We start from the raw sequence: 26,895 nt of genomic DNA on the forward strand, positions 1-26,895 counted from the left end.
TTAATAATTCAAGAATTAAAGATTACTATATTATAAATAAATAAGTAATGTCAGCTTCAGACTGGAGGTTTAGCCCAGTTCCCGAAAGTCTCAAAACTCTTAATAACAACCAATTTTATTAATTTTTTAAAATCTAATGAATCATTTGCCCTTAATGTTCAATCCTAAACAACAATTTCCTAAAAAATCATGTTTGATGAGGAATTAGAGGAGTTAAGCCAGATAGCTAAGCCTTAGGTCTGAAGCTCGTATAAGTTTATGTAAAACAGCAACATGTTATTATTTGTTTAAAAAATTCAAACTAATATTTTAACTCGCTTTACTACTTAATACTTTGTTTCTGCGGAAATGAACGTTTTAATAAAAAAAAAAAATGCAAAAAGGAATATTTCACTTTCATGTCATTATTTTTTTTTAATGTGGAAAATATTTTTTATGGTGACTTTTTTTTACATTTCAGAAATAATTTAAAACAGTTAAATTATTATAAACTGATGAATTAAAAGTATGACTTGAAATTATCAAAAATACGAAATTGTACAGTACAAAATGTTTATAACTTTACAAAACCTGTGACTACAAATGAATGTTATTTTTCATAAGAAAAATGAAAGACTAAAATTAAATGAAATGTGTCACAATAGGACATCCTTATGGAGAATAAGATTTTTGTTTTTCAATTTAAGTGAATTTATTATCATCTTAAATTTAAATACAGTCTTCTCCGCCTTAAAGTCTAGCCTTACGGTCGATTTTTAGCAAGAAATCCACAAGTTTAATTAAGTTTTGTTTTTATATACAAAATGAAAACATTTTTCTTGATTATAAATAATTTAATTCCTTAGAATGGTATCCGAAATGTACAGTACATTCATTTATACTGAAAATTTAAAATTTGTCAAAATTTTATGAAAGTTGGAAAGTTTTCAAAAAAAGTGCAGAGTGGAAAATTCGGAATTTCACTTTGAAAAATATTTATTTATCAAAAAAAAAACAAGAGAAAATTGAGTTATCTCGAGGTTCAAACGAAGCTTTTATTTTAATAATCTAAAAAAATCTTCTAAGATTAGAACTTTGGGTCAATTTAGGGAGGATGCGTGATTGGTGAAAATTGTGTGGCTTTGCCATCTCTCCTATGTAACACAAGTTAAGGTATAACACGGTTTGTCTCATTTTCATACATTTTTTAAGCAGTTCTTTTTACAACTATTTAAAATTGAGGCAGTGCACTAAATTAAGTTCTTATTAATTGCTTATTAAGTACTTAATGTGTTCAAATGGCTGTACTCCTGAACAAATTCTTAGAAATATATATTCAATATATTCGTTGACATTTTAACATAAAATTTCCGGTTTGTGTACTTAGATAATAGGGGGAAGTGGGGCACCTTTAAAAGTGAGGAACCTCCAAAATTGAGATTTTTCACCTATTTTTAAATAAAATTGTGCCTTATCGTGATATAATTTAGCTGTACAAACAGATTGAGAAGCTAAATTACATTAGATATGGCTCAATTCTACTTAAATATAGGGGAAACTGGGGCACCACCAAACACGAGGTAGCACCAAACACTAATTTTTATTTCTAAACTAAGACTATCTCGACCATTTCTTCAGTGGACAAGCATCCCTATAATGACTATAAATTTCTATAAGTCTTGTTTTTTTAAGTCGAATATCTGATTAAAAAATCGCAGTGTTTGGTGTGGAGATGGTAAAATTTCAGAAATTTCACAGCAGTCGCTACCTACTTTAGGCGGAAATTCATGAAATTTCTTGAAATTTACCAACTCTAGTTTGGTGCTACCCTGTGTTTGGTGCTTCCCCAGTTTCCCCTAGGTAAAAAATACCAATTTCAAAGGTACCCCACTTCCCTCTACCACAGGTAGAAGTGGGCACCTTTAAATATATACTTATTCTTCTAATTCTAAATGAAATTAAACCTTACTGTGATATAATTTAGTTTCACAAACCAATTGTAAAGCTGAACTACATTATAATAAGGCGCGATCCCATTTAAAAACAGGAGAATAAGCCCAATTTTAAAGGTGTCCCACTTTCAAGCTGTTCCACTTTCCCCTATTAAGCATGTAAAATAAATAATTTAATTTTACGTAAACAAACAGTTTATTGGGTGTGCCTTTCAAAGTAGCAGGACATTTTTTATATCATTATAATGTTGTCTACAAAATATAATAGTTCCTTTATTTTGTACAGGAATGCAGCATGTCAATTAGATTGACTAACTTTAATTTTTATTGATGTTCTAATTGGGGGCGCGGTCTAATTTTTCAGTATTTTGTGCCACTCCTACGATTGGAATTATTAGTATAACTTGCTCAGAGGGCCTCATTATCGCTTTTTCTTTTTATTTAGAATTAATATAAAGAAATGTGCTGAAACATTAGATTATTCTTAGTAATTAATTAAGGATATCGATCTTAAATTAATTGTGGGTGGAGCTTATTGATCCACAAATACATCATATTAGTGCTCCAATTACGAAGTATTCTGAATTCTTAATTAATTGTAAAACTTTTTCTCCAAAATAATTTTAAACTTGAAGTATAATCAATTCAAGTGTTTGTCTCCATTCTTGATTTTAACATTCCCCCCACAATGAGCATGTGAGTGGAATCGATGACCGATTTCCGTGATCGGGTGTAACGTGTTTATAATTAATGTGAAAATAGAGTAGCACATTTAGGTGTTTCCCATTCACAAACTCCTCGGCATTACAAGAGAAATTCGACAGTGAGGTTTGCAATTGCAAAGTGCGTCTTGTAAGACTTCTCTCCTAAGCACGAAATTCTGTGAAAGTCACACCAAAAATATCTGGGCACGTTAGAATTGTAAATAGGGTTTCGCATGGAGCCTCGTGCGTTTGTGATTGCGACACCAAGAAATCGCAAATCGACTCTGGAGATCAATTGGAATACGAACGTCATTGATACATTGGACAGGGGCAGATGATAAAGTGCACAGTGTGTGAATTGTAGCTATTTAGCATTGAATAAGCACGATCATAGATCGTGGTTTAAAAAGAAGTCTTTTGCGGGTACTCTACTCACCCAGGCAATTTTCACTGGCCACGTAACTGTTGTCGTGCATAGTGCCAAGAGAGGCAAAGATGCTGTGGATTTGGGGATTTGCCAGCAGCCACTCCATGGTGACACTTGTTTTCACTTTGATAATCTCTTCCCGTGGTACTTGGTGCAAAGCTCGTAATTGCTGGTGTCTGCAAGTGGCATTTCCTCAATGGATCAATTTCCATGGGAATCATCGACAAAATGCTAATAGTCTCCCTTCCTCGTGCTTTTCGGATGCGCCTTCAGATCCAGAGGACAGTCTCCCTTCGCATGAGTTTCCTCACCAAACGTGGCTGGGAACTTTTTTTTTCCTTCCACTCTTCACAAATCTGCAAGAGAATAAACACATGGATCACATTGCCAAAACGAATGGAGCATTTGCTTGTGATCCACAGAACGCACGAGTTCGGAAAAGTCACTGAAAAATTTTCCGTCAGCCTGCATGGCTACATGGAGCAAATGAAATTGTGCCATTGAACCAATATCGGTCACGGGTCGAGACACGCGACCACTTCACTACATGACACTCATTTCTACACCAAGGGAGCTTCTGGATCTGGAGTAAAATTCAATTATCCCAGATAATTTTCTGGCACCTCAACTATTTTCATTTCTCCTTTTCAAATGGAACACTTTCAGACATTGCCATTCAAGTAGGATATGCCGTAAGACCAAGATTTAATTGAAGGCTGAGAAATAACAGACGTATACAATTTTAGAAATCTTATTATAAATAAATTATATTCATTTATAATTTAATTCTTGATTTGATACACTTAATCTACTCTGAGTAATCTTGTAATCTTGTTCACCGACAAGCGTTTTTTTTTTTACAAAAAGGGTCTCCGCAAATCAGGTAAAGGCGCCGACGGCTGATTCTTTTAAATTTTTGAAAATAAATGTCAGAAAATACAGTTTATATGTCTTGTATTTTTAAGAGCTTAAAAAGATATTTTGAAAAAGTAGATGAAATATGCTATTTGTTTTTTTGTAAGCCTTTTTGGCAAAGGATTCATATTCCGCCACGACATATGTATCCGTTTTTACCTAGCCTTCATACAAATTTCAGATTTTAAGTTCATCCTAGCTCAATTTCCGAATGTTTCGAACAATTTTACTGGTTTTCCAAAATCAAATGAATCATTTGTCGTTAGTATTTAATCTTAAGTCAAATATTTCCAAAAAATCTTCCCTCATAGGAATTTAGAGCAATCAAGAAATATAATTTAAACACAAGTTCTGAAACCCGTATAAGACAGTAGGGAGAACTGGGGCAAAAAGTCACAAATCGAAAATTTCAAAATTCAATATCTTCCAAGATAAATAAGATAGCGGCTTAATTTTTTTTCCATAGGCATTCTTCAATGTCGTAAGTTTGTTAAAATTTGAACAAGGAATTTAGAAAATAAAAGAGAGAGACATCAATTATTAGCTACTTATTTTAAATTTGATGCACTGGTGAATATTTCCTAAATTACCTGGATATTCTTTGAATACAAATTTGCTATCTATTTTAGAATTTTAGAAAATTTTTTTTCTCTAGAAATCGTTTTATTAAACACGACCATTTGGGGTAAAAAGTAACAAAAGCTATGGAGCAAAAAGTAACAAAAACCGAAACAATTTCTGATGTCCCACGGTGAACAGAAACGTCAATGCTATGTGTCGCCGCTTGTTGTTTGAATTGGTCAAATGATTTGCAGTCTTTTGTGTGTGTGTTTTTTTTGTAAAATAGCTTAAAATGCGCTTTTCCCGCTCAGATAGAGAAAACGGTGTTTTATAAAGGTGTAGAAGAATAAATTTCCTATGAAAATATGTAATCTAGGTATTTTACTTAAATTTACTGAATCCCGTAATAAAGCGAATCAAAATGTGATAGTATCTTATGCCTGGTACTATTTGCCCCAGCATTTTTGAGAATGATCACAAAATTACCTCTTAGGAAACGGCTCGATAAATATATTTCCTTACAAAATAGAAGAAAATGACTTTCACAGAGTTGTAGAGTGGTAAATTTCCTATAAAACTATGCTAATTAGAAATTTTGGAGGTGCTCGGGTAGCTTGTAAAAAAATAAAATATCCGTTTTGTTACTTTTTGCCCCAGTCTTCCCTATTTTTTGACCAATAGATTAGTAGAATCTGTCTTAATAATATCACTCAGAAATTCTTTTAATACATTTGAATTTAATATTTGGTTGCTTTAGCCTTAAAGGGTTACGAGAGTCAAAAAGATTAGAAACCAGCATATTTTCTATATATTTTTATTTCAATATAATAAATTTTTATTTTAATTTAAGTTCTTAATCATATAAAAGTATACAACGTTTCAACTATATTTTCTGATTTTTTTTTATTTTAAATCTTTAAAATTCAACCGTTAGGGTCTGATTTTTGCAGATCCTTTTGAAAAATATTACTTTGATTGCAGTGAACAAGATTTTTAGAGTATATTCATCTGAGATCAAAAACCAAATAATTTATACCTGAAATTTATTTTTATAAAATTTACTTGCCACAAATTTTTAACATATTGATTTTCTCAACATACTATCTCAGTGGACTTATTGTTTTTAATTACCTTTGACTTTTTCTCATTCATTCTCTCTAAAGCAATCTTGCGGAGATTTCCTCATTCCTCAAACATGCAAATTTTGGGAAAAACTAGCTCGAAGATTAATACAATTTTTACCCTTTGTACTTCTGAACTTTGCACAAAAAAACGTGTGAATTAGATGTATCACAACGTGTACAACAAAGTTTTCGAAAAAATTGCGTACCTGTGAGAGATTAGAAACGTCGGTTCTCACAGAGAAAAGAAAGAAGTCAAGCCAAGGGTCATTTCCATGTTAAGGTTATCTTTTCTTGAGTCTCGAAGCAAATAATATAAAGATTGAGTCATAAAATCTGAATTCCGTCACATTGCAATATAAAAACAGTGATATACATTAAAAGTAATTAAAGATCTTTCTAAATAATAACAACACAGCTTTTCACAGAAGATTTATGAAGTGCCATCACAGAAAGTACAAGGTGAGTTATAAGATAGGGAGAGAAAAAAAATGCAAGATCTGCAAATGATCGTTTAATATCAAAGACAGATAGTAATACTAATTTTTGTATTTTCTTATTTCAAAAAAAAGATCCACATATAGAAATATTTATTTAATGACTTCTAAAGCCGTATGTGCCTGTATAAAGCTTAGTTCAATCATTATGCAATGTGCAATATGATTGTGTCATTATGTACACATAATGCAATTATGGATAAAATGTCTTGACTCAAAAAAATATATTAGATCTATTTTTTATCGAAGTGTTCACTTTAAAATTAAATTTTTTTATATCTTTTTTTATAAAAAAAGGACTTAGAAATTGAAGCTCTTACGATTTTTTATAAGCTACTGAACGGACTTTTAAAACTAATGAAAAGTTTCTTTTAGTAGTTGATATTTTAACTATATGGGGTGAGCAATATACAATATAAAAATCATTGTTTTGGATAGGGGAGGATAGAGTAGTTTCAGGTGGGTAAAGCTCTTTTATGGCCTCTACACACTAGAGAAAATTATCTCCATATTACGCAGTTTTTCCTACACAAGCGTAGGTAATTTGCTTCAATATGGACATAGATTTCTCTAGTATGTAGATACCTTTAGACTCATATTGTCCATTTTCCACACGTCTACGAACCTTACAAACTTATATTAAAGCTAACTAATGACTACTACACACTAGAGAATTTTTAGTCCATATTGAAGCAACTTTCCAACGCTAGTGTAGGAAAAACTGTCAAATAAACACATAAATTTCTGTCGTGTGTAGAGGTCTTCTGATAGGGAAAACTGGGGCAAAATTTGTTATTTCGAATAATTAAAAATTTAATATATAGTAAGGTGGGGTAAGTGGATCGTTTTCCGACGAGTGCTACTTAAACGCTTGTTTTTGGACTGATGAAATTCTTTTTTACTTCTTCTAAATCCATAGAATTATTCACTGTTTCATTCAGAAACATAATATAAAAAAAAATTATCAAAAATATTAAAGAAAATTTATAAAATAATGATAATACTGAAATAAGTCAGTATGCACTAACTGGGTCGCCTTTTCACTAATTCACTTTCAATTAAAACTTTGGATTTAAAATACTACACAAAGAAAAAAACAATAAATGTTTTCAATCAACCAGCTGCCATTAGCGAAAATATCACTGCTACAAATTTTTTAGTGAAGAACCCAGCTGGCACAAGATTGAAATAAATCGATTACATTCACTTATTTAATGGATAAAAATATTATTTGTGCTTTTACTTAAACTTGAATCAGGGGCCCATCAAGCCTAATAAAAAGTGAAGATATTTTTCACTTTTCCTTGTAAAAAATTTGCAGATATTGCACCACGACTTAAATAAATTTGCTCGTAGTTCTTGTATTATTTCGGCGAACATTATGAAATATGTATTTTCAGATAGATTTTAATGCACGATTTCGAAATATATCAGACTGATAAGTCAATTTTCTTTAGGAAAAAACTTGCCAATAGTCTTCAGTGCCTCTATGCAAAAACGTATGGAAAAATGAAATGTCGAGGGGCCCCTGCTTGAATAGTTATGTTACTGTAGTGACTATAATACGGAAATAAAAATGAAAATATTTTAAGTGGATTAGTCATAAACGATCCAGATAGCCAAGCGTCCGGATTAGCACACTTGACTATAATACTTTCCAAAGCAAAAAAGACTGAGACTTCAAATTTTTATCACTGATAGCCTTCATAAACCATTTTAAATTTACAAGATTTTAAGAGCGAGCAGGGAAAGTGAAAAATTAAAAAAAAATATATATATATCTTAATATTGAGCCCTATTTTTGGAATATATTCCTTACAGAATATATCAATATTAATTAATTTAACTAAAGTACGTTTCTTGTTAACATATAGGAAAATAGTAGGGGAAAGTGCTCTCCCTTTGAACGTTCATGCCTTCGAATAATGTGAATTTCTTTTGTTTTTCGTAAGAAGTTTACACTAAATTATCACGAATTTATCAACAATTGACGATAAGCTATCTAATATTTAATAGAAATGTGTAAGTCTCTTAGGAAAACTAAAAATAAATTCACATTATTCCAAGGCATGAACGTTCGAAGGGAGAGTACGGAGAGTACTTTCCCCTAAACAAATTTGTAGAGGAATAATTTTTTGTAAATTTGCCAGATCAGTTTTGAGAATCTACAAAAAGCATATATGATAAATAAACCTATTCTAAAATTTAGAAGAGTTTTAGGCTATTTTTGGAAATTTGTAAGTTTCCGTCCTTTGTTGGTCAGAATCCTTAATTCACCAAAGACTTTATTTGCATCAACAAGATTTTATAGCTGACATTTTTATTACAAAAACATAATTTGTATAAATTAACTGATCCTATCGAATTTTTAAAAGATTGAAATTAATAATTTTCGATTGTGGATTTTTTATTCATTTTCTAAAGCTTTAATTATCTTTTGAAAATAATTACATAGGTATATTACACGTTGAAATAATATTTTCCATAGACAAATTTTCTTTATCATGTATCAAATTCTCTTTTTTGTGAATTTGATAGAATTTGTCTTCACAGCCTCTTCAACAAAAGTATTGAAGTTACGCAAATATGGGAAGAAAGTTTCTGATTTAAGAAATTCCACTTGATCAAAATTCAATTCTTGCGACTTGGTAATAAAATGCTCTTGAATTCCTCTCAGCCACAATATTAAAATGCAAATATTCTTTCTGGATGAATGACTGACGAATGATTATTCAAATTCGAACGGACAATGCATCAGAAAACAAGAACAAATCGTAATTTCTAATGAATTATGTGGCTGAATTTAAATAAATGCTTTGCTTAACAATTTCTATCGAATTTAATGAAATTCAGTGAGAAACTTTTTAAAAAAAAAATACCCTTGCAATCATATTCACAAGATTTGTGTCTAAAATGTGACGCAGCTGCTGACAATTAAATTAGCAATTTCTATAGGAAACTCTAGAGATGATAAGAATTAGAAGTAATCACACCTGGACCTGGTGATTTTGCCCAGGTGTTTCTGCGTGTGAATAAAATAAAATTTCCACAGCAGAATCGCACATTGTAAGCACATCCTTCCAATAAAACCATCAAAGATATAATAGAACTTTTCTAGCAATATTTTTATCCACAGGAGATGAATGCAGAACATTGTTTACAAAGAAAATTTTATATATCTTTCCATAAATAAATAACATTCTTTTTGCATGGATTCTCTAGAACTGATAACTTTCCCCTTGTACATACTTTAAATTTTCTTCTGCATTTTGCTATGGTACAGAAATAGGGCTTTTGTTTTGACTAATGTGCATGAGGAGAAAAAAGTTCTGTATACAAAAGGAAGAAATAAAAACGTTGCACAAAAATAAAATGTAAACTTTTCCATGGCAGAACAAAAAGATAGAAATGAGAAGCGTAGGAAGGATATAGAAAGAAAGTCTTTAAATTTAGATCATTTGTTCCATGTTTAGCCACCCACTTGGCAGAATCAATTTGTTGAATAACTTTTGTGTTATTTAATTAAACTGAAATGCCGAAGGGAATAAGGTTCAATCATTGCTGAAAAATTTTGGTGACGCAGGCACCAGAAATTCTCATAATATTCCACAGAAACAAACATCTTCACAGATTCCCCAGACAAAAGCCCTTCTCTTTTGAATGCTTGAACTGAGGTAAAATGTATAGAATGTAAAGTTCGTGCTCGAAACAGCAATTTTCATAAAATCATCTTTACAATTGCAACGTGAATTTGTCTCCTAACATGTGCGTAACCGTTTTCATCTGAACCGACAAATTTTCAGAGGCGATGCACGGCCGGCGTCAAGAACAGACAGAATTGATCATTATTCACATGTAATTAAATATTTATTGTCATAAAATATTATAGTCCAATCGCATTCTATGCTTGATTCTTCAAACTTTTATAGCTTTCAGAGCTTTTGCAGCTTAAAAAATCACAGAACACGATAATTTCGCATATCGCATATTTTTAAAGGAAACTGTGCTTTAAAGTTATGTAATTTAGATTGACAATACAATTGTGGAACTTATTAGAATAGTAAGACTTATAGTCTCTACACACTAGAGCAATCTATGTCCATATTGATGCAAATTTCCTGTAGGGGAAAGTGTTCTCCCTTCGAACGTTCATGCCTTCGAATAATGTGAATTTCTTGTGTTCTTCGTAAGAGATTTACACTAAATTATCACGGAATTATCAACAAATGATGATAAGCCAACTGATATTTAATAGAAATGTATAAGTCTCTTAGGAAAACTAAAAGAAAATTCACATTATTCGAAGGCATGGACGTTCGAAGGAAGAGTACTTTTCCCTACTTATGTAGGAAAAACTCTTCAATACGGACATATTTTACTCTAGTGTGTAGAGGCCATGAGATATTTTATAGCATGAATAGCCAATTACTGAAATCAGAATTATTTAGTTTATTGACATTATTCTAAAATTAAAATTAAATCAGATTTGTCAATCCTTTTGTAAGAACGTGTAATAATATTTTAGCATAGGGGATGATGGTCAGCTTTCGAATACGAAATTTTTTTAAATGTAATAGGGTAACGTGTGGTATTTCTGGACAAGGTGCTTTTCGGGACACAATATGGATATTTATAAACACATCAAAAGCATTATAATAATTTTCTTATTATTTTTAAATTCTTTATGAAATATTAAGGTCCTTATGTATCAGATAAACATAAAACTTCTGCAATTTTATTTAATTTAAAGTGTGAAATACGCGTGAATTGTGAGTGTCACATTCCACATTTTGCAAAATCTTTAGTGTTGTCAATTTAAGCCACTTTACAAGTAAAATTTAAACAAAATTTTTATAAAAGAGTGAAGTTTGGACCTTCTATTTGAAGGTAAATAATCATGCTCAGTGAAATTTATTTGCATAATAGCCACTTTTGATTGTCCCGAAATACCCAATTGTCCCGAAATATACTATTCTTACTTCTTTACATTTTTTGCTATTTTATATAAAAAATTATAATTTTTTCGGTAAGAATATTATTCTGGATAGAATAAGGAATATAAATATTTGTATCAACAAAGAAAAAATAATTTGAGAAGTCGTTAAGCTGTTTGAAAGTTGAAAGATGCTAAAAAGTGTCCCTAAATACCACACGTCACCCTATTAAAAGATTGGTATATTTGGATGCTGATCACCTTCTTCTAACTTCTTTTGTTATACGGGAACTCTGTGTTTTTTATAGAGAGCTTGAAAATGTCAATTCATTAATAGTAGGGGAGACTGGGACAAAAAGTCACAAAACGTATATTTTATTTTTTTACAAGCTGCTCGATCGCTTCAGAAATTTCTAATTAGAGAAGTTTTATAGGAAATTTATCGCTGTACAACTTTGTGAAAGTAATTTTCCTCTATTTTGTAAGGAAATACGTTCATTGAGCCCATTTCTAAAAGGTAATTTTGTAACTATTCTCAAAAATGCTGGAGCAAATAAGTACCAGGCATAGGGTATTATCACTTTTTGATCCGCTTAAGGTAAATTAAGCTTTTATTAAGGTAATTTTTTTTAATATTTTAAGAATTTATTGAAGAACTGTGGCCAAAAAATGTATTACTTTTGAACGGTTGATTCGTTTCGCGATTATTAGAAAAAAATCCCTGCAGATATGCAAATTTTCTGGATGCATAATGCCATTTTGCGCGGTTTTTCGGTCCCGAAAATATGCAAAATCATTGATTAATAATGAGGTTTTAAATCGAAAAGTCCATGGCTTATCGATTTGTCCTAAAACTGATATTTACACTCTTAAAAAAGTTTAGACGTGATTACTAATGAAAATTAGTTGTTCGGGCGATTATTATCAAATCTATTTAAAATAGTTCTTATATTCTTAAAACATTACACTAATAATAAATTTATTAGTAGTGAGAATATAAGACAATATTTACGTGGATAAGTTGCGGCAATTATTTCATAATGCTTTCATACAATTATATTTGCTTGTGTTAATTAAATGAAATCATTATCCCAACTAATATTGGTCACTAATTCCTTTTAGTTCTCACAACCAATGTAAATAGATGGGCCTATATTTTCATAAAGTTATGACTACTTTTCCAATAGTAAAGAGTGGTTTTTATTTTAGTAATGCGTTGAAGCTCTTTCGAATTTTAAGCAACTAATAAGAAATATGCATCACAATGAATGCTATATAGTAACCACAACTGATATGATATAGTTATTACAGCCAATAAGATGGGTATCAACCCCATTTATTTAGTAATTGGAACTAATATGTTATAGTACCCATTGCTATTTTGATTTAGTTGTGATAACTAAATGAAAAGGATACTTTAACTAACTGTGGTCAACTATTTCATTTAGTTACCCAAACTAAATATATAGTTGGGTCTATATTTACTATATTTTATAGTTCTAATAACTGCATATGAGCTTGTACGAACTAATTTTTTCTAAGAGTGTAGAGGTTATAGGTTCTGATGGATAATGTAGGTTAGACAACTTTGTAGATCTCGCTGTAATTGATTTTTTTTTTTAACCAAATTAAGCTTGTTTTTGGTTCTGAACTTGGGATAGTTTCATAATTTCTCAATTTTAAAACAGGATAGAATACGGATGTGTAGTCTAACTACTGGTTTTATAACCTACGCCATGTTTGGTAGCCATTTTGTGAAAAAAACGTATTTTTATTCATTTTCTCTAAATGTGCAAATTTCTGGTTTAAAATATGTCTGTATTGGTTATTATAAATAAAAAAAAAACAAATAAAAAGCATATCGGAAATGATAATGCAAATCGATATTATATAATCCGGAAGCCATTATATTGCACTTTGGTTTACTTAAATTACGCGTAAAATAAAATTTAGGACCAAAAAGTGGTGTTTGGATAGTACCGAAAAAAGTGACCCAATGCATCCTATTTTAAAAAGATCTAAAAAATATTTGTGCTATTTTCAAAAAATCCTTATAAGGTACATTAATGGCTTTAGAATTGAGCTTTCAAAGAAAACAAAGTTGAAGGTGATAGAGATTAGATCATGAAATATTTAATTTCTTTTTGCAGAATTGTAAAACATTGGGTCATTTTTGCCGGGCACTGAACATCTGAATATTATTCACTATTATACAGGAGATTTTTTTCGTTTAAGTTACAGAAACGCCATAGGGGGAAGTGGGGCTCTTTTAAAAGTGGGGCACCTCTGAAATTGGGATTTTTCACCTATTTTTAAGTGGAACTGACCCATGTCGCAATGTACTTTAGCTTCACAGTCTGTTTGTGCAGCTAAATTATATCACGATAAGACTCAACTTTATTTAAAAATATGTGAAAAATCCCAATTTCAAAGGTACCCCACTTTCAAAGGTGCCCCACTTCCCCCTAATAACATGTAAAATTTCGTTAGCATCAACTTCTTGGACTTGCCTAAAAAATTGCTTGCATTGAAGGATATTTTAGAATCTCCCAATGGTAGGCAAACTTGCATAATAATGTTTGCATAATCCCATAACATGCACAATTCCGGGACACATTGTAGAACCTTTTTCCTAATTAGTTTGTTATCCCAGAACTTTGTATTTTCGAAAGGTATGAGTACCAGTATTAACGCACTTTCCCCTATCATATTAAAAAATTCCTCTATGGAGTTTTAGAAGTTTTAATAAAGAAAACCAATGATCCTTCAAATGGTTCTGACTGTTTTTACCTTTGGATTTATAAGATTTGTTTTTTCAATAAACCACCACAATTGATTTAGGTTTTTATGAGAACATTGATTTTTTTAAATTTTGGTTTTAGCCGCCAAAATTTTATCGACGCAGATGTCTACTGATCCGTATGTTTTTTACCAATCACAATAGATACACAGTAACATTTCTGTTCCTTTTCTCCTCAACATTGTTCCTTTTACATAATTAAATTACCTAATAAAATATTCTCCTTTTAAACTAGAACAGAGCTTTGGAAGTTTCTACTCACATTATTATCTGGCTGCTGCACGTGCTAAAATGGTAATTGATATTATCAATCAATTACCACTAGTGACGAAGATGGGAAAATTGCACTTTGATATCACGTTCAACGAAATGTTTCAATCACACGATCACAAGATTATGATGCATGATCTACGTAAGATGATTTAATTTTTCAAAATTTGTGAACACTATTTTGTCACTTTTTACTAATTTTATCACTTTATTAAAATCCTGGAATTATTCTTCTCAATCATAATGCGTAATTATTAAACTCACTGTTTGGCAATTCCCTCGAGTAATCTCAATTAATCACATAATCTTATTCACAATTTAAATATAAATATTTATTTCCTTGAAAAGACTTCTTCTTGTCAAAGGATGAATTTGAGCAATTAATTTCCCAAAAAGCTATAGAAAATTTTCCGGGAATTTTCACAAGACTGTTGTGTTCGAGAAATGCCGCAAGAATGATTGTAGAGGTGAAAATGTTCTGGAGACTAAGGGAAAATTGAGTACATAGAGAATAGTCTCGAAGGTGAGCGAATAGCTTCGTTTTCCCACCGAACAGAAAACTCACGTGGAAATTCAACGTGATGCTTATTATTAAATTTTCCCCATCAAACAAGAGTTACTCGCTCTCGCTCGTACTCACGCAACTTTTTCCCGGAGATAGTGACAATCTGGAAACGTTTCTGTTGGTGGTGCATCGTGCCGCAGAAATTCTGGCTTTTATCAAGTTCCGCCATAAGGTCAAAGGTGAGCTTCCGTCAATTTTACTCAAATACAACTCACTTCAACTCAAGATATCCATTATTATTGTAAATATCATTCTAATCAACAATTATTGCTTCAGAAAGGTCACTGTCGGGCTAATGAGGATTACGTTATCTTAAAAGGAATGGGTAGGAGGGTTGGAATCCCATAATTAATTCAAGTTCAAAGTTGTTCATTTGTACTGTTTTTTTTTGCTATAATATTAAATTAAATTAATTCTACTCCAAAAAATAAGAAATTGATCATATTCGTCCTAAATCGATAGCTCAATTTTAAATATAGTACATAAAAAACTGTAGGGAAAAGTGGGGCAACTTTGAAATTGGGATTTATCACCTATTTTTAAATAAAATTGAGCCTTATCATGACATAATTTAACTGCATAAACAGATCAAAAAGCTAATTTCATTTAAAAATAGGAGAAAAATTCCAATTTCAAAGCTGCCCCACATCCAAAAGTGCCCTACTTCCCCCTATTATGACCATTTCCATGTTTTATACATTGTTGGTTAGATTATGCTAACGCTTCGATTTATATTCATATGAAATCCTTAACTCTCAGAATATAATATTATGAGTGAATTGAAGGAAATCGTCTCCTGTGCGGTTTTAAAAATAGATATGACAGCGGGTGATATAATCAACGAATTTTAAATTCATTTTATTTTATGGTTCGAACAATTGTATTTTTTTTTAAATTTATTTCGAGATCTACAAGATGGTATGATCGCTATCTTGATTTGACGATTCTGGCCGCCGTTTTGAATAACTGTCAAAACAAAAATCTCATCCGATTGGGCTGAAATTTTAGTATGTTCTAGCTGATGTTGAGGCCTTTTCAGAACATATATAAAATGCGACCTAGGTCAAGCGATTGTCTGAATATAGGGGCTCAAAGTCCAAAATTTTGACACTTTCATGAATACAGAACTACGTGGAGCTTCTTTTATCGAAACTATAACTAAAAGACAGCGCCATCGTTAGGCGATGAGATCTAACAAACAAACAAAAAGAAAAGTAATGTTTTTGTGTATAACAGCATATCATTTGAGTATCTGAAAAACTGTTTTTGCAAAGATGAAAAAATAAAAACAAAAGAAATAAATGCACTTTTCGTTTTTTTTTTAAATTATGTAAGAGTAAATAAATATATTAAATAAAAGCCTCAACCATTTTAATGGTTACTGAGGCATTTCGTTTAGGTTTTAAAATTCAGTATTTAAAAATAAAGATCGCGCAAATATGAATATTTCAAAATTTTAAACTTTGAACCACTGTATCTAGGTAAATGCTTGACGTAGACTGGAACATAGATACGTTCTGAAAAGGTCTTGACATCAGCTATAACATACTAAAATTTCAACCCAATTGGACCAGTTTTAGGTTTCGACAGTTATTTAAAATGGTGAACAGAAACGTCAAATGAAGATGGCGGCTATGTCGTCTTGTAGATTTCGTGCATCTTACCCTTAGATGTGAAGATCTTGATTGTCGTTTATTATCAGAAATTGTTGATTTTTTAGTATTTATTAAAAAGTGCAAAGTCACCCTCACCTTATCCCAAATTCAAGCCTTTTTTCTTGATTTTTCTAACGTAGTAAAATTTTATAAAATTAATGTAAGTGGCACAAAATCCATTCATTAACAACTGAATACAAATAATTTTACCCATTCACGCCCCTCCTTTCACTTTAACTATCCACTTTTAGAGGGTAAAGTTGAAAAACAGCGAAAAAAAGTACAGTCACTCGCAACGACAGTATTTAAACCGATATCATTTTTTTTTAAGTTTGTAAAACCTACACCAGAGGCGCTGTAGTCTCAAATATATTATAGAAAACATGAAAAATTAATTTTTCAGCCATTAAACAAAGATATCTCTAGAACCAAAATTGTCTTTTGGCTCATATCTCTTGAGTTTGATAAAGAATTTTACTAGAGATCTTAGGGACACAGATATCAAGGTTTAAAGGCAAATCGAGCACCATGAAAGTTTTGTGTTTATGCAACTGAAGGTTCTTCCTTACCTTTCAGGTTTAGTTTAATATTGTAGAAGTCGGTGTTATCACACTTGCACATTAAAATTTTAATGTGATTCACATTAATTGTCACTTGTGAGCGTCCAAATATGTTATTTGTGTCTTTGAGTCACTTAATATTTGGGGTTTTTCTATTTATTGATAAAGAAGTGGACTTGGCCTGCAAAAATAAGTTTAAATTTACCTAAAGCATAAATAATTTTCACATTAAAAAATTAAAGAGAAAATCGCATTAATTTTTCGCATTAATGCTATAAATCAATTTATATCAAATTTTGCGGGCCAAGTCTACCTTTTTATCATCAAATAAATCAAATTTTGAATATAAAATGATTCAAACACACAAATTACACTTTTGTACTCTCACCAGCGACAATTAATGTGAATCATATTAAAATTTTAATGTGCAAGTGTTATAACACAGTTATGAAAATACTTTATAATACGGGCTTTAGACCTGAGGCTTAGCCATATGGCCTAAATCTTCTAATTCATTATCAAGCAAGATTTTTGAGGAAATTGTTACTTTGGATTGAATATTAAGGGCAAATTAGCTATTAATTTTGAAAAATTAACAAAATTGTTTGTTATTAAGATTTTTGAGGCCTTTGGGAACTGGACTAAACCTTTAGTCTGAAGCCGGTATAATTTTCTAAAGTAAAACCCTTTACAAGTATATTAAAGAGTTTCCCTGATTAGTAGACAAAAAATTTGTTATAAGACATTATGAGGAACAGTTTTTTTCAGGAATTTGTTCATCATAATCCTTGTTTTTACTGAATTAAAAGGATAAATAAAAGATCGATTAAAGATTTCTCATAGAATTGAGTCGAAAGATTGCATTACACTTTAAGCAAGGCCTAATTAAGTTTCAATAACAATTAATTGGAACTATTGGATCATGTTTTTATTCAGTCGAATACATTTTCCTCCTGCTAATATTGATAATTGGATTTTTCTAATTAAACTTACATCATGAAGACTAGCTTGAGGTTCAGCAAGAAATACTTAAAGAACATCTTGACAAAAAAAATTGTTCTTAAAATGAATACCTCGAATTAATCAAAAAATCACCAAAATAGAGATATTTTTTGTTATGAATTTTGAGTGAATGTGAAGGTTAATCAGCGATACACAAAGAATGCATGCAATCTGTCTCTAACAGGTGTTCTCGTTCTCACACAAAAAACACTCACCTGTGACAATCCCAAAATAGCCGCTTGTGGTTATGTCTCCGGCACTTTTTTTTATTTCCCTGGCTCCAGACATCCGATCTGCCATTGAGGGGTGTGCACTGTGGGAATTTTTCTTCATCGAGAAAATCTCTCGTTTAACACCCACAATAAATGTGACTCTGTTTGGATAATTCTCTTATTCCTGCCCCTTCAGTTCTCCCTTGCCTGTTAAATTTCCCACATTTGGGAATATGTTTTTTTTTCCAACCCCTTTAGCACTTCTTTCTCATCCCCTAAGGTACCCCCTTCCCTTACCAGGCTAATGGAAAACACCAGAGGATACTAACACCAAATGCACGTGGGTGAAAGTGACTGAAAATAGATTAATAGCAGGAATCGACAAGCTAACAAATGTCCTAAATTAGAATTAACCACTTGCAATCACAAAGGCCACAGTTTAATCGTTCTTCTCAATTTCCTTCTCCCTCTTTCTTTCATTTTCCTTCCAAAACGAGGAAACGTGAGTGGAAAAGTCCATGATGAATCCTCCCAGGGAATCCTTCTCTATCCAAATCAAAACACATTTCATCCTCCTTCACCCTCCTTTCACTCTTCACTTCAACCTTAAAGTTACCACAATTTCTAATGATTGATACACTCAAAAGATTTCATGTACAACGATATTTATATATCAAAAAGAAAATTTGTTTCTATACATTTTGTTTTCTCTGAATAAGTCTATCATAAAAAATATCCAAATATATGTTCTCACTATCTATTTAATGCTTAACGCTAAATGTGTAAATACTTGTCGGCCGAGTGACAAATATTAATCTCTATAAATTAAATATCGGTTAAACAAAAAATTAAGTTGCCCAGTGATTTTTAACATTTCAATAAATCTATAAATAAATCTATTTCTATGCTCAAGTTTTGGAGTTTGTTTTTTTTTTCTTTAATTTACCATTTCTGGCAGCATTCCTAGTGCTTGGCATCATTTTTAATAGTTCTCTTCTCCTCCGCCTCCTCTGCCGGAAGAAATTCTCATTCGCACTTATTCTTCACAGTGATCATTATTTGATTTGTCTGGTGAATCAGGTAGAGAGCACTGATGAAGACTGCATTAGCCCTGAAAGGTTAAGGAATAAAAATTCCTTTTTTATCACACTTCCAAAAAATGACTTTCTTAAAGACTATCGTGATTTTACTGCTCGAACTCAAAGAGAGAGCAGTTTATAAAAGTCTTTTTTTTCAACTTATCACTGTTCTGGAGCTTAAACGGTAAGAGATATCGACTTCCAGTCTTCGATGACCCCCAATAAAAAGGGGTTGCAAAGCGCCTCAAGCTTTGCGAAATGCTCGAACTCGTGACTTAGATGCTATACAGCAAAAGTACTTTCGCATCATTTAGCGTTTACCGGTTCTCAACCGATTTGAACTGATTCATAAATCTCTCAAAAGATCCCCCAAAATAGTTTTAAAAGTATAATAGGATTGATTTTCAGATAAAAATTTTTTATCGGTTATGAACCGGTTCATTACGGATTCAAAACCGATTGGAACCGGTTCAGTTTTATAGGAAATTCCAAGACTTTTCCAACGACCCCAAACATGACCCCATGACCCCAGACAGTTTTCGCGGACCGAAAATCAGCAATAAAAATGAAACCGATAAACAAAATCAGTAAAAATCTTACATCTAGCCTTAGAAAATCCAACACTATATCCAACCTATATGAGCGATAGGGAGAAAAATAGCCTAAAAATTTAAGTAATTTTTCTGACTACCAATGACTGATAATTTTCACTCTAATGAAAAAATATTATGTTTCAGTATTGTAGTTTCTTTTTCCAAAACGGTTTTGTATATAAAAAAAAATTAAAATTAATTTTCATTATGAGAATTAAAAATTCGTCATTTTTGAGCTTAAAAATTTACTATATAACAAATAGCCAGAGACTTGCAAAAAATATCCTAGATTCATTCAACCTTCTACTTTGTAATTACGTACAAACCTAAGAAAAAAATAACTTTAGGTACACAGGAAAAATTATTTTCTTTATGGGACACCGGCGTTCTAATCGTCCTTAAAGGGTTAAGGAGAGACATTAAATTAAATAGAAATAAATTTTTATTTATTTAAAATAAATTAGAAATTACTCCTCTGATAAAAATCCGGAAAGAGCCAAAATCCGGAATGTTCAAAATCCTGAAAGGGATGAAATTATATGGAGAATAATGTGTGGAATAATTTCCCAAAACACAGACAATTTCCCTCTGCCTCCAGCAAATGCGAATGCAATCATGAAAGTAGCTATGACTCTTTAAAGAATTCAGGATTTTGGCTTTCCGGAATTTTGTTTTTTTGGATTTTAGCTTTTGGGATTTTGGCTTTCTGGATTTTGGTATTTTGGGATTTTAGCTTCTCGGGATTTTGGCTTTTGGGATTTTAGCGTTTGGGATTTTGGCTTTCGAGATTTTGATCATTCGTAAAATTTTGACATTAACGATTTTGGCTTTTAAGATTTTTGTCCTTTCAGAATTTCCGCGTTCGGGATTTCGACTCAATCAGGATTTTGGTGTTCGGGATTTTGGCTTTCTGGATTTTGGATTTTTGGGATTTTAGCTTCTCGGGATTTTGGCTTTTGGGATTTTAGCGTTTGGGATTTTGGCTCTCGAGATTTTGGTTATTCGGGATTTTGACATTAACGATTTTGGCTTTTAAGCTTTTGTCCTTTCAGGATTTCTGCCTTCGGGATTTCGACTCATTCGGGATTTTGGTGTTCGGGATTTTGGGCTTTCCTGGATTTTAGTTTCTCGGGACTTTCGGTTTTGAAATCTTTAATTTTGGATTTTTGGTTTTTTTGTGATTTTAGCTTCTCGGGATTTTTTGGCGTTTTCTATTTTCTTTACTTTTATTCCTTTGATTTTCTTCTTTTAATTTTTTCTTTTTATTTATCTTGACACAATTATAAGAAGGATGACCTTATTTTTATGATTAATAAATATTCTTATTATTATATAATATTTTGGTTTTCGGGGTGCCGGCTTTGGGGACTTTGGACTTTCAGGATTTAAGTTGGGTTTGGATTTTTGGAATTGTAGTTTTTCGGGATTTTAGATTCTTTGGATTTTGGCTTTTCGGGATTTCAACCCATTTGGGATTTTGGTTTTCAGGATATTGGTGTCTAAATTATTGGGTTTCACGATTTTGGCCCTTTCGGGATTTTTGCGTTCTGGCATTTGATTCATTCGGGTGTTTTGACTTTTGGGATTTGGCGCTCGAGATTTCCAGTCATTCGGGATTTGGGGTTTGCGATTTTAGCTTTCGGGATTTTGACCCTTTTAGGATTTTTGCGTTCGGGATTTCGACCCATTCGGGTTTTTGATTTTTTGGAATCTTGGCGTTCGAGATTCTGGCGTTGGGGATTTAGGCTATTCGCTATTTTCAACGATGTAGGATCTTGGCTCTCAGGATTTTGGCGTTTGAGATTTTGGCTTTCGGGCTTTCGACTCCTTCGGGATTTTGATTTTCAGGATATTAGCGTTTGAAATGTTGGGATTCGCGATTTTGGCCCTTCCGGGATTTTTGCATTATGAATTTAGATTCATCCGGGTTTTTGACTTTTGAGGTTTGGATCTCGGGATTTCGAGTCATCCGGGATTTTAGCGTTTAGGATTTTGGCTCTTTGGGATTTTAGATCTTCGGGATTTTAGTTTTTAGGATATTTGTGTCCGAAATTTTGGGATTCACGGGCTTTCGGTATTTTGGCCTTTTCAGAATTTCAACGTTCAGAATTTTAATCGGGACATCACATAGTCATCTGGTGGATGTTCTTAAAACTATTCTAGGCTACCTACTGAGGAGCCTTTGAAATTGACCAATTTTAATTCTCAAACTCCACTGGAAGAATTCATAATAACTTGAAATGTTGTAATGTTTGCAGTACAAGTTCTAATTTTTTTATTATTTTCTTTCAAGACTGTTGCTGGAAAACCTATAGATAGTTTATTGTCTTTTGCTGTTCTTTTTTTATTATTCTTAATACATATAAAAGTGAATAAAAATGACTAAAAATGTATGAAATTTGAGAAATACAAGAAGTGGACATAGTTTAGTAGTAATGCAATTTTTTTTTAACATTCTAAAATCCAAATATGATACTATAGACTAAACTGTTAGAGATAAAGACTTAAATTTGGTCAAATTTTTAATTTTTTGTTTAGCACAATTAAATGTTCAGTAAAAATTCAAAAATGTCATGAAAAAGTTTATTTTTTCAATAAAAAGATCCTTTTTGGTTAGAAAAAAATGAAAGTGATAAAAAATGATCAAAATTTTCGGATTTTCCAAAGAAGACCGAGGCTTAAACTTTCAAAATTTAAGGAATTTGAACAAGAAATTTGCAAAAATATTTTTTATTATTTATCTCAAAATTGGCCCAAAGTTTTTCAATCATTTTCGGATATGTTTTGCCAATTGGTCAAAATTCAACAATTTTTCGCGTTTTTCTAAACCATATAAAATTTAATCCGTAAGAGATATCGACTTCGGGTCTTCGATGACCTTCCTAAAATGACATGATCTTGAAACTAATCTCTTTCTTTGTTCCCCCTCCCTTTACGCGTTCCCTTTCTTCTTCAAAATACGTCAAAATGAGGTTTATAATTTTTTTTTAAATTAGCCCTGAAGATTTCGTTCATTTTTGGATATATTATGGAGGTAGTCTATCTGGATACAGGGAGTTCCGTCTTAAGTGAATACGGATTGAAAGAATTTGATATGAAATGCCTACGTTGCCTACTATTATAAAATAATTTTTGAATTGTCCCTAAATGTATGCAAATATTTTTCACTTCGTAAATTTGAAATACATGAACTGTTGGCGCTGAAAATAGGCTGAAAAATTGGCACCGAAAATGTTTTGCATATATCACGGTGTTTCCGCAACTTATTCCAAAGACCTCTTGTAGGTATGCAATTTTTCTGTGTCACTTGATTGAATTCACGGTCCTTTTCTTCGGTTTTGAGAATTTTTTTGAAAGAGGAACTCCGTGTATTGCTTGTATTTAGCCGCATCGACACCTTCCTAGGTCAAAATCAGATGACCTTTCTTCAAGGTCAAAAGTCAGTCATCCTGGAGGGCCTATTTATCACTCGATTTGGTTAAATTTTGGATTTATTTGAAAAGATTTGTAATTTTAAATTCAATTGATTGGTTCACAATCGGTAAAGTATTGGTATTTTAAGAAATAAATAACTTCCAAAACCATATTTCTTTTGGGATTGTTCGAAAACGTGTCGTGCGATTTTTTCATTTTTGGATATGTTTTAGAGATCACCCAGGCGGACATTTCGTCCTTAGACGGAAATAGCGTTGAATCATTCCTAATAATGGTTTTTCAAGGTGAAAAGTTAAAAAGGCTCGAGAGAGCGTATTTCTTAACCGAATGGGGTCATGTTTGGGCTCGTTGGAAAGGCCTTGGAATTTTCGACAAAACTGAACCGATTCGAATCGGTAATGAACCGGTTCATAACCGATAAATAAATTTTATACGAAATTGAATTTAATTACTCGTGAGGTATATTTTGGGCAATATTTTGAGTGATTTATAAATCGGTTCAAATCGATTGTGAACCGGCAATGAATCGGTTATTTACCGATAAGTAATTTTTGTTCGAATATAATTTTTATTACTCTTTTTAAACTATTTTGTGGGATCTATTGAGTGATGTATGAATCGATTCAAATCGGTTGAGTACCGGTAAACGGTAAATGATGTGAAAGGACTTTTGAGGTAATAGCATCTAAGTCACGAGTTCGAGCATTTCGCACAGCCTGGGACGCTCTGCCACCTCTTTTTCTACACAAATTATACTCAAAGAAAAATTAAATTTTCTGGCTCATTTTGCCCCGGTCTCCCCTATGTCAGTGAGTGTGTCCAGAATAATTGTCCTGCCAGAAATCTTTTATCAAAAATAATTTAGGACTTTGATAATAATCTGCAATGAGTGAATGACTTATACTCGGTACGCTTATATCTCCAATTTGGAAATTTCTTGACTTTTATGAACCAATGTTTTCCTGTCAAAAAACAGCATTTAGAAAATGACTGGAAAATCACGTCTTCTTCGAATTAAAGAAAAATATAATTTTCGGTAAATTTCCTATAGGACTACTTTGATTAGAAATTTTTGACTTTCCTGAAGCTCGTGAAAAAACAAATGAACTTTGTCGAATTTGCCCCAATTTCCTCTATAATTTATCATTTTTTCCAAAGAACTATAAGGACTAGCTTTCTTTTTTTTTTTGTTTTTCATCCAAAATCAGAAATAATACTGAGTTGTAAATGAGAAAATTGATTAGAATTTGGGTCTTTCCAAATCTTCATTCAAAAATCCCCAAAAGAAAGTCCGAACCACTCAATCAAGATAAGACGTTCCCATTGAGATTGCAACAGACTTTCAATTGTTCAAGACTCTGGATGCAAATGAATGAGAATTCTAGGAATTCAAAGAAAATGTACTTACTGTCCCTCTTTGAAGTATTCTTTGAGAGTCGTGCTGAATTTCTTGGAATATTTCACAAACTCCTTTTTCCTCTGTTCCACCGCCTGCTTCCCGGATGTGCCCGGAATGAAGCCCACAACCTCGTTGACAGCGTCCAGCAGTTTCTTGATGGCACTGGCAATCTCTCTGGAATTTTTTGGGATTTACAGTGAGAAATTTCTTGGAGGAGCAAGAAAATAATTGTCCTTGACTCACTTTATTGTCTCCAGGAAAGTCTTTCTGTCGGTAATCTCGTCGGGTATTCGGCTGAGGATTCGCTTGAGGGCTGCTGACTTCTTGTTGAGCTCCTGGAAGGCGTCTTCTGATCGATTGAGTCGATACTCAATCAAATCCGAATCTGAAGCTGCTCCCTGGAGTCGCAGGATGCTCTCGTTCATGTTGACATTAATCTCTCCTTTGCGCATAATGCCCATCACCAGGTCGTACGTGAGTCCCGGATGGGTTTGTTCTGCCTTCGTGAGAGCTGCCCTGAGTGTCTGCGAAGCCACAACATCTCGCCTCTCGAGCTACCAAGAGACAGAGAGAGAGGTATTGGGCAAACCTGTTACCACGCTATCAATTACATCCGACGCAATAGAAAATATCTCTCTTTTCGTGTCTGATTTCTCGCCAGAGATAACGTTAAAAAAATGTAATTTCCAGAAGAGTTAATTGAATGTCTCTGGTCAAGGTGTTTTCTTTTGTCTTCAATCGCCAAGCACTCCCTGTCCTGTGTCAGAAATTCTCCAAACGCTGTGAGAATAGGGCGTGGGAGAACTTGGGAGGTCTCTGACCAGGAAAGCCAAGAAGTGCGGAAAACCTTGAGGGAAAAATTGAGGTGTTCCCAAATGAAAATACCTGTGACAAGATGGGGCGTATCAAAACAGCCAAAATTAACGATGTTACTGGCGTCTCGTCACCCATTGTCATCTTCCTCAGGAATTTTACTATTCACTACAATCTCAGGCACACTCTTAAGCACTTTTCATTTGGGAAAATTCAAGAAAATCTACGATTTTTCACTCTTTTCACGCAGCCAAATTCTTAGAATTTTTTCTATTCACAATTGTTTTACAGTGCTGCACACCAGAGGCGCTGGTGTCTGCAATTGTCACGCAATGTAAAAATTACGCTAATTTTATACCTGTATTAAATACCTGATCCGATCTAACCACAACTAAAAAATAAATTACACAAACAACATTTAATTGTAATGGGACCATTTTCTTTAAAAAAAAATTCAGATTTTTGTAATTCTCAATCTACACAAAAGGTCGCAATAAAGCCCGGTTTTTAATCTATCTCGTTGACATTTCGTCAGTTAAATCAGCATTTGTCGTAACTTTATTTTTGCGATTTTGAGATATATACATATTTAGAATCGGCGTAATTTTGTTTATTAAACGCACTTGAGAAAAAGAAACTTTTATAAGCCCAATAAAAATTATTTTAAAAAAAAATTATGGTAAGTGCCCTTAATTAATAAAAATTTATCAGAATTTGTCGTAACTTCCATTTTTGGGGAAGTTACGACAAATTTTCATACAAAACTTGCTCTAATCAGCATTTGCCGTAACTTTTTTTAGCTCGCTTGCGTGGCTTGTAATTTGCAGCAAAAATATAATATTTCTCATTAAAACGTTCACGATCTCTTCCAAATATCCAAAGACAGTGCGAATAATGCAACATTAAATCATTTTAGTTCAATATTTGTGAGAAAAAAGTGTGAAAAAATCCCTGTCCATCTGTCATTATTTCAAAACAAAACAAGTGACGCTGCGTACAAAATTTATTCAATAAAATTTATGAAATAAAAGTTTTTAGGGTCAGGGATAACAGTATAATTGACTAATTTAGTCAAATAAAGACACTCATTATCACTAGAGTAATTAAAATTGATATAATGTATTTTTGAAAATTGTCGTAACTTCCAAGACCTCCATACATTAGAAGTTACGGCTTTATAAACGATGCAAATTACGATAAAATATTATTGTGTTTCTTCTAACATATATCTCAATATCTCAGCTTTTAAATCATTTTATAATGCTTTTCTCAAGTTAACTTACAGTTTATTAGTGGCACTTTTATTATTTTTACTTAAAAGTATCGCATTTGGGGCTCATTTTTAAGAAAAATAATGCTCAACTGAAAATTTCGTCTCCTGAAAAGTTGTCAAAAGGAAGTTACGACAAAAGCTGATTTAACT

The 26,895-nt window shown here is 32.1% G+C and overlaps 2 protein-coding genes across 3 annotated transcripts in view; both read right to left on the reverse strand.

The window, feature by feature from the left end:
• The window catches only part of LOC129806993 (protein timeless), a 35,119-nt gene extending 20,432 nt beyond the window's left edge, over window positions 1–14,687 (reverse strand). Inside the window, exons 1-2 of one of the 2 annotated variants that reach the window (XM_055855937.1) lie at window positions 14,152–14,687; window positions 3,072–3,418 (exon numbers count right to left, since the gene is read on the reverse strand). In XM_055855937.1, coding sequence (XP_055711912.1) covers window positions 3,072–3,168 — 97 coding nt within the window. In that variant the 5' untranslated portion in view covers window positions 3,169–3,418; window positions 14,152–14,687. The remainder of the gene's footprint in view (window positions 1–3,071; window positions 3,419–14,151) is intronic. The other variant, XM_055855938.1, reaches the window with a different exon arrangement.
• A 4,114-nt stretch (window positions 14,688–18,801) lies between these two features.
• Window positions 18,802–25,791, reverse strand: LOC129806994 (programmed cell death protein 10). The gene is made up of 4 exons (XM_055855939.1): window positions 25,545–25,791; window positions 24,903–25,213; window positions 24,669–24,833; window positions 18,802–19,264 (listed from the first exon to the last, which is right to left on the reverse strand). The coding sequence occupies exons 1-4, from the start codon at window positions 25,614–25,616 to the stop codon at window positions 19,180–19,182; spliced, it is 633 nt and encodes a 210-aa protein (XP_055711914.1). The 5' UTR covers window positions 25,617–25,791; the 3' UTR covers window positions 18,802–19,179.
• Between the last annotated feature and the right edge of the window lie 1,104 nt (window positions 25,792–26,895).

Source organism: Phlebotomus papatasi, chromosome 3 (assembly GCF_024763615.1).
Source record: "Phlebotomus papatasi isolate M1 chromosome 3, Ppap_2.1, whole genome shotgun sequence".
NCBI classification, from domain to species: Eukaryota; Metazoa; Arthropoda; class Insecta; order Diptera; family Psychodidae; genus Phlebotomus; species Phlebotomus papatasi.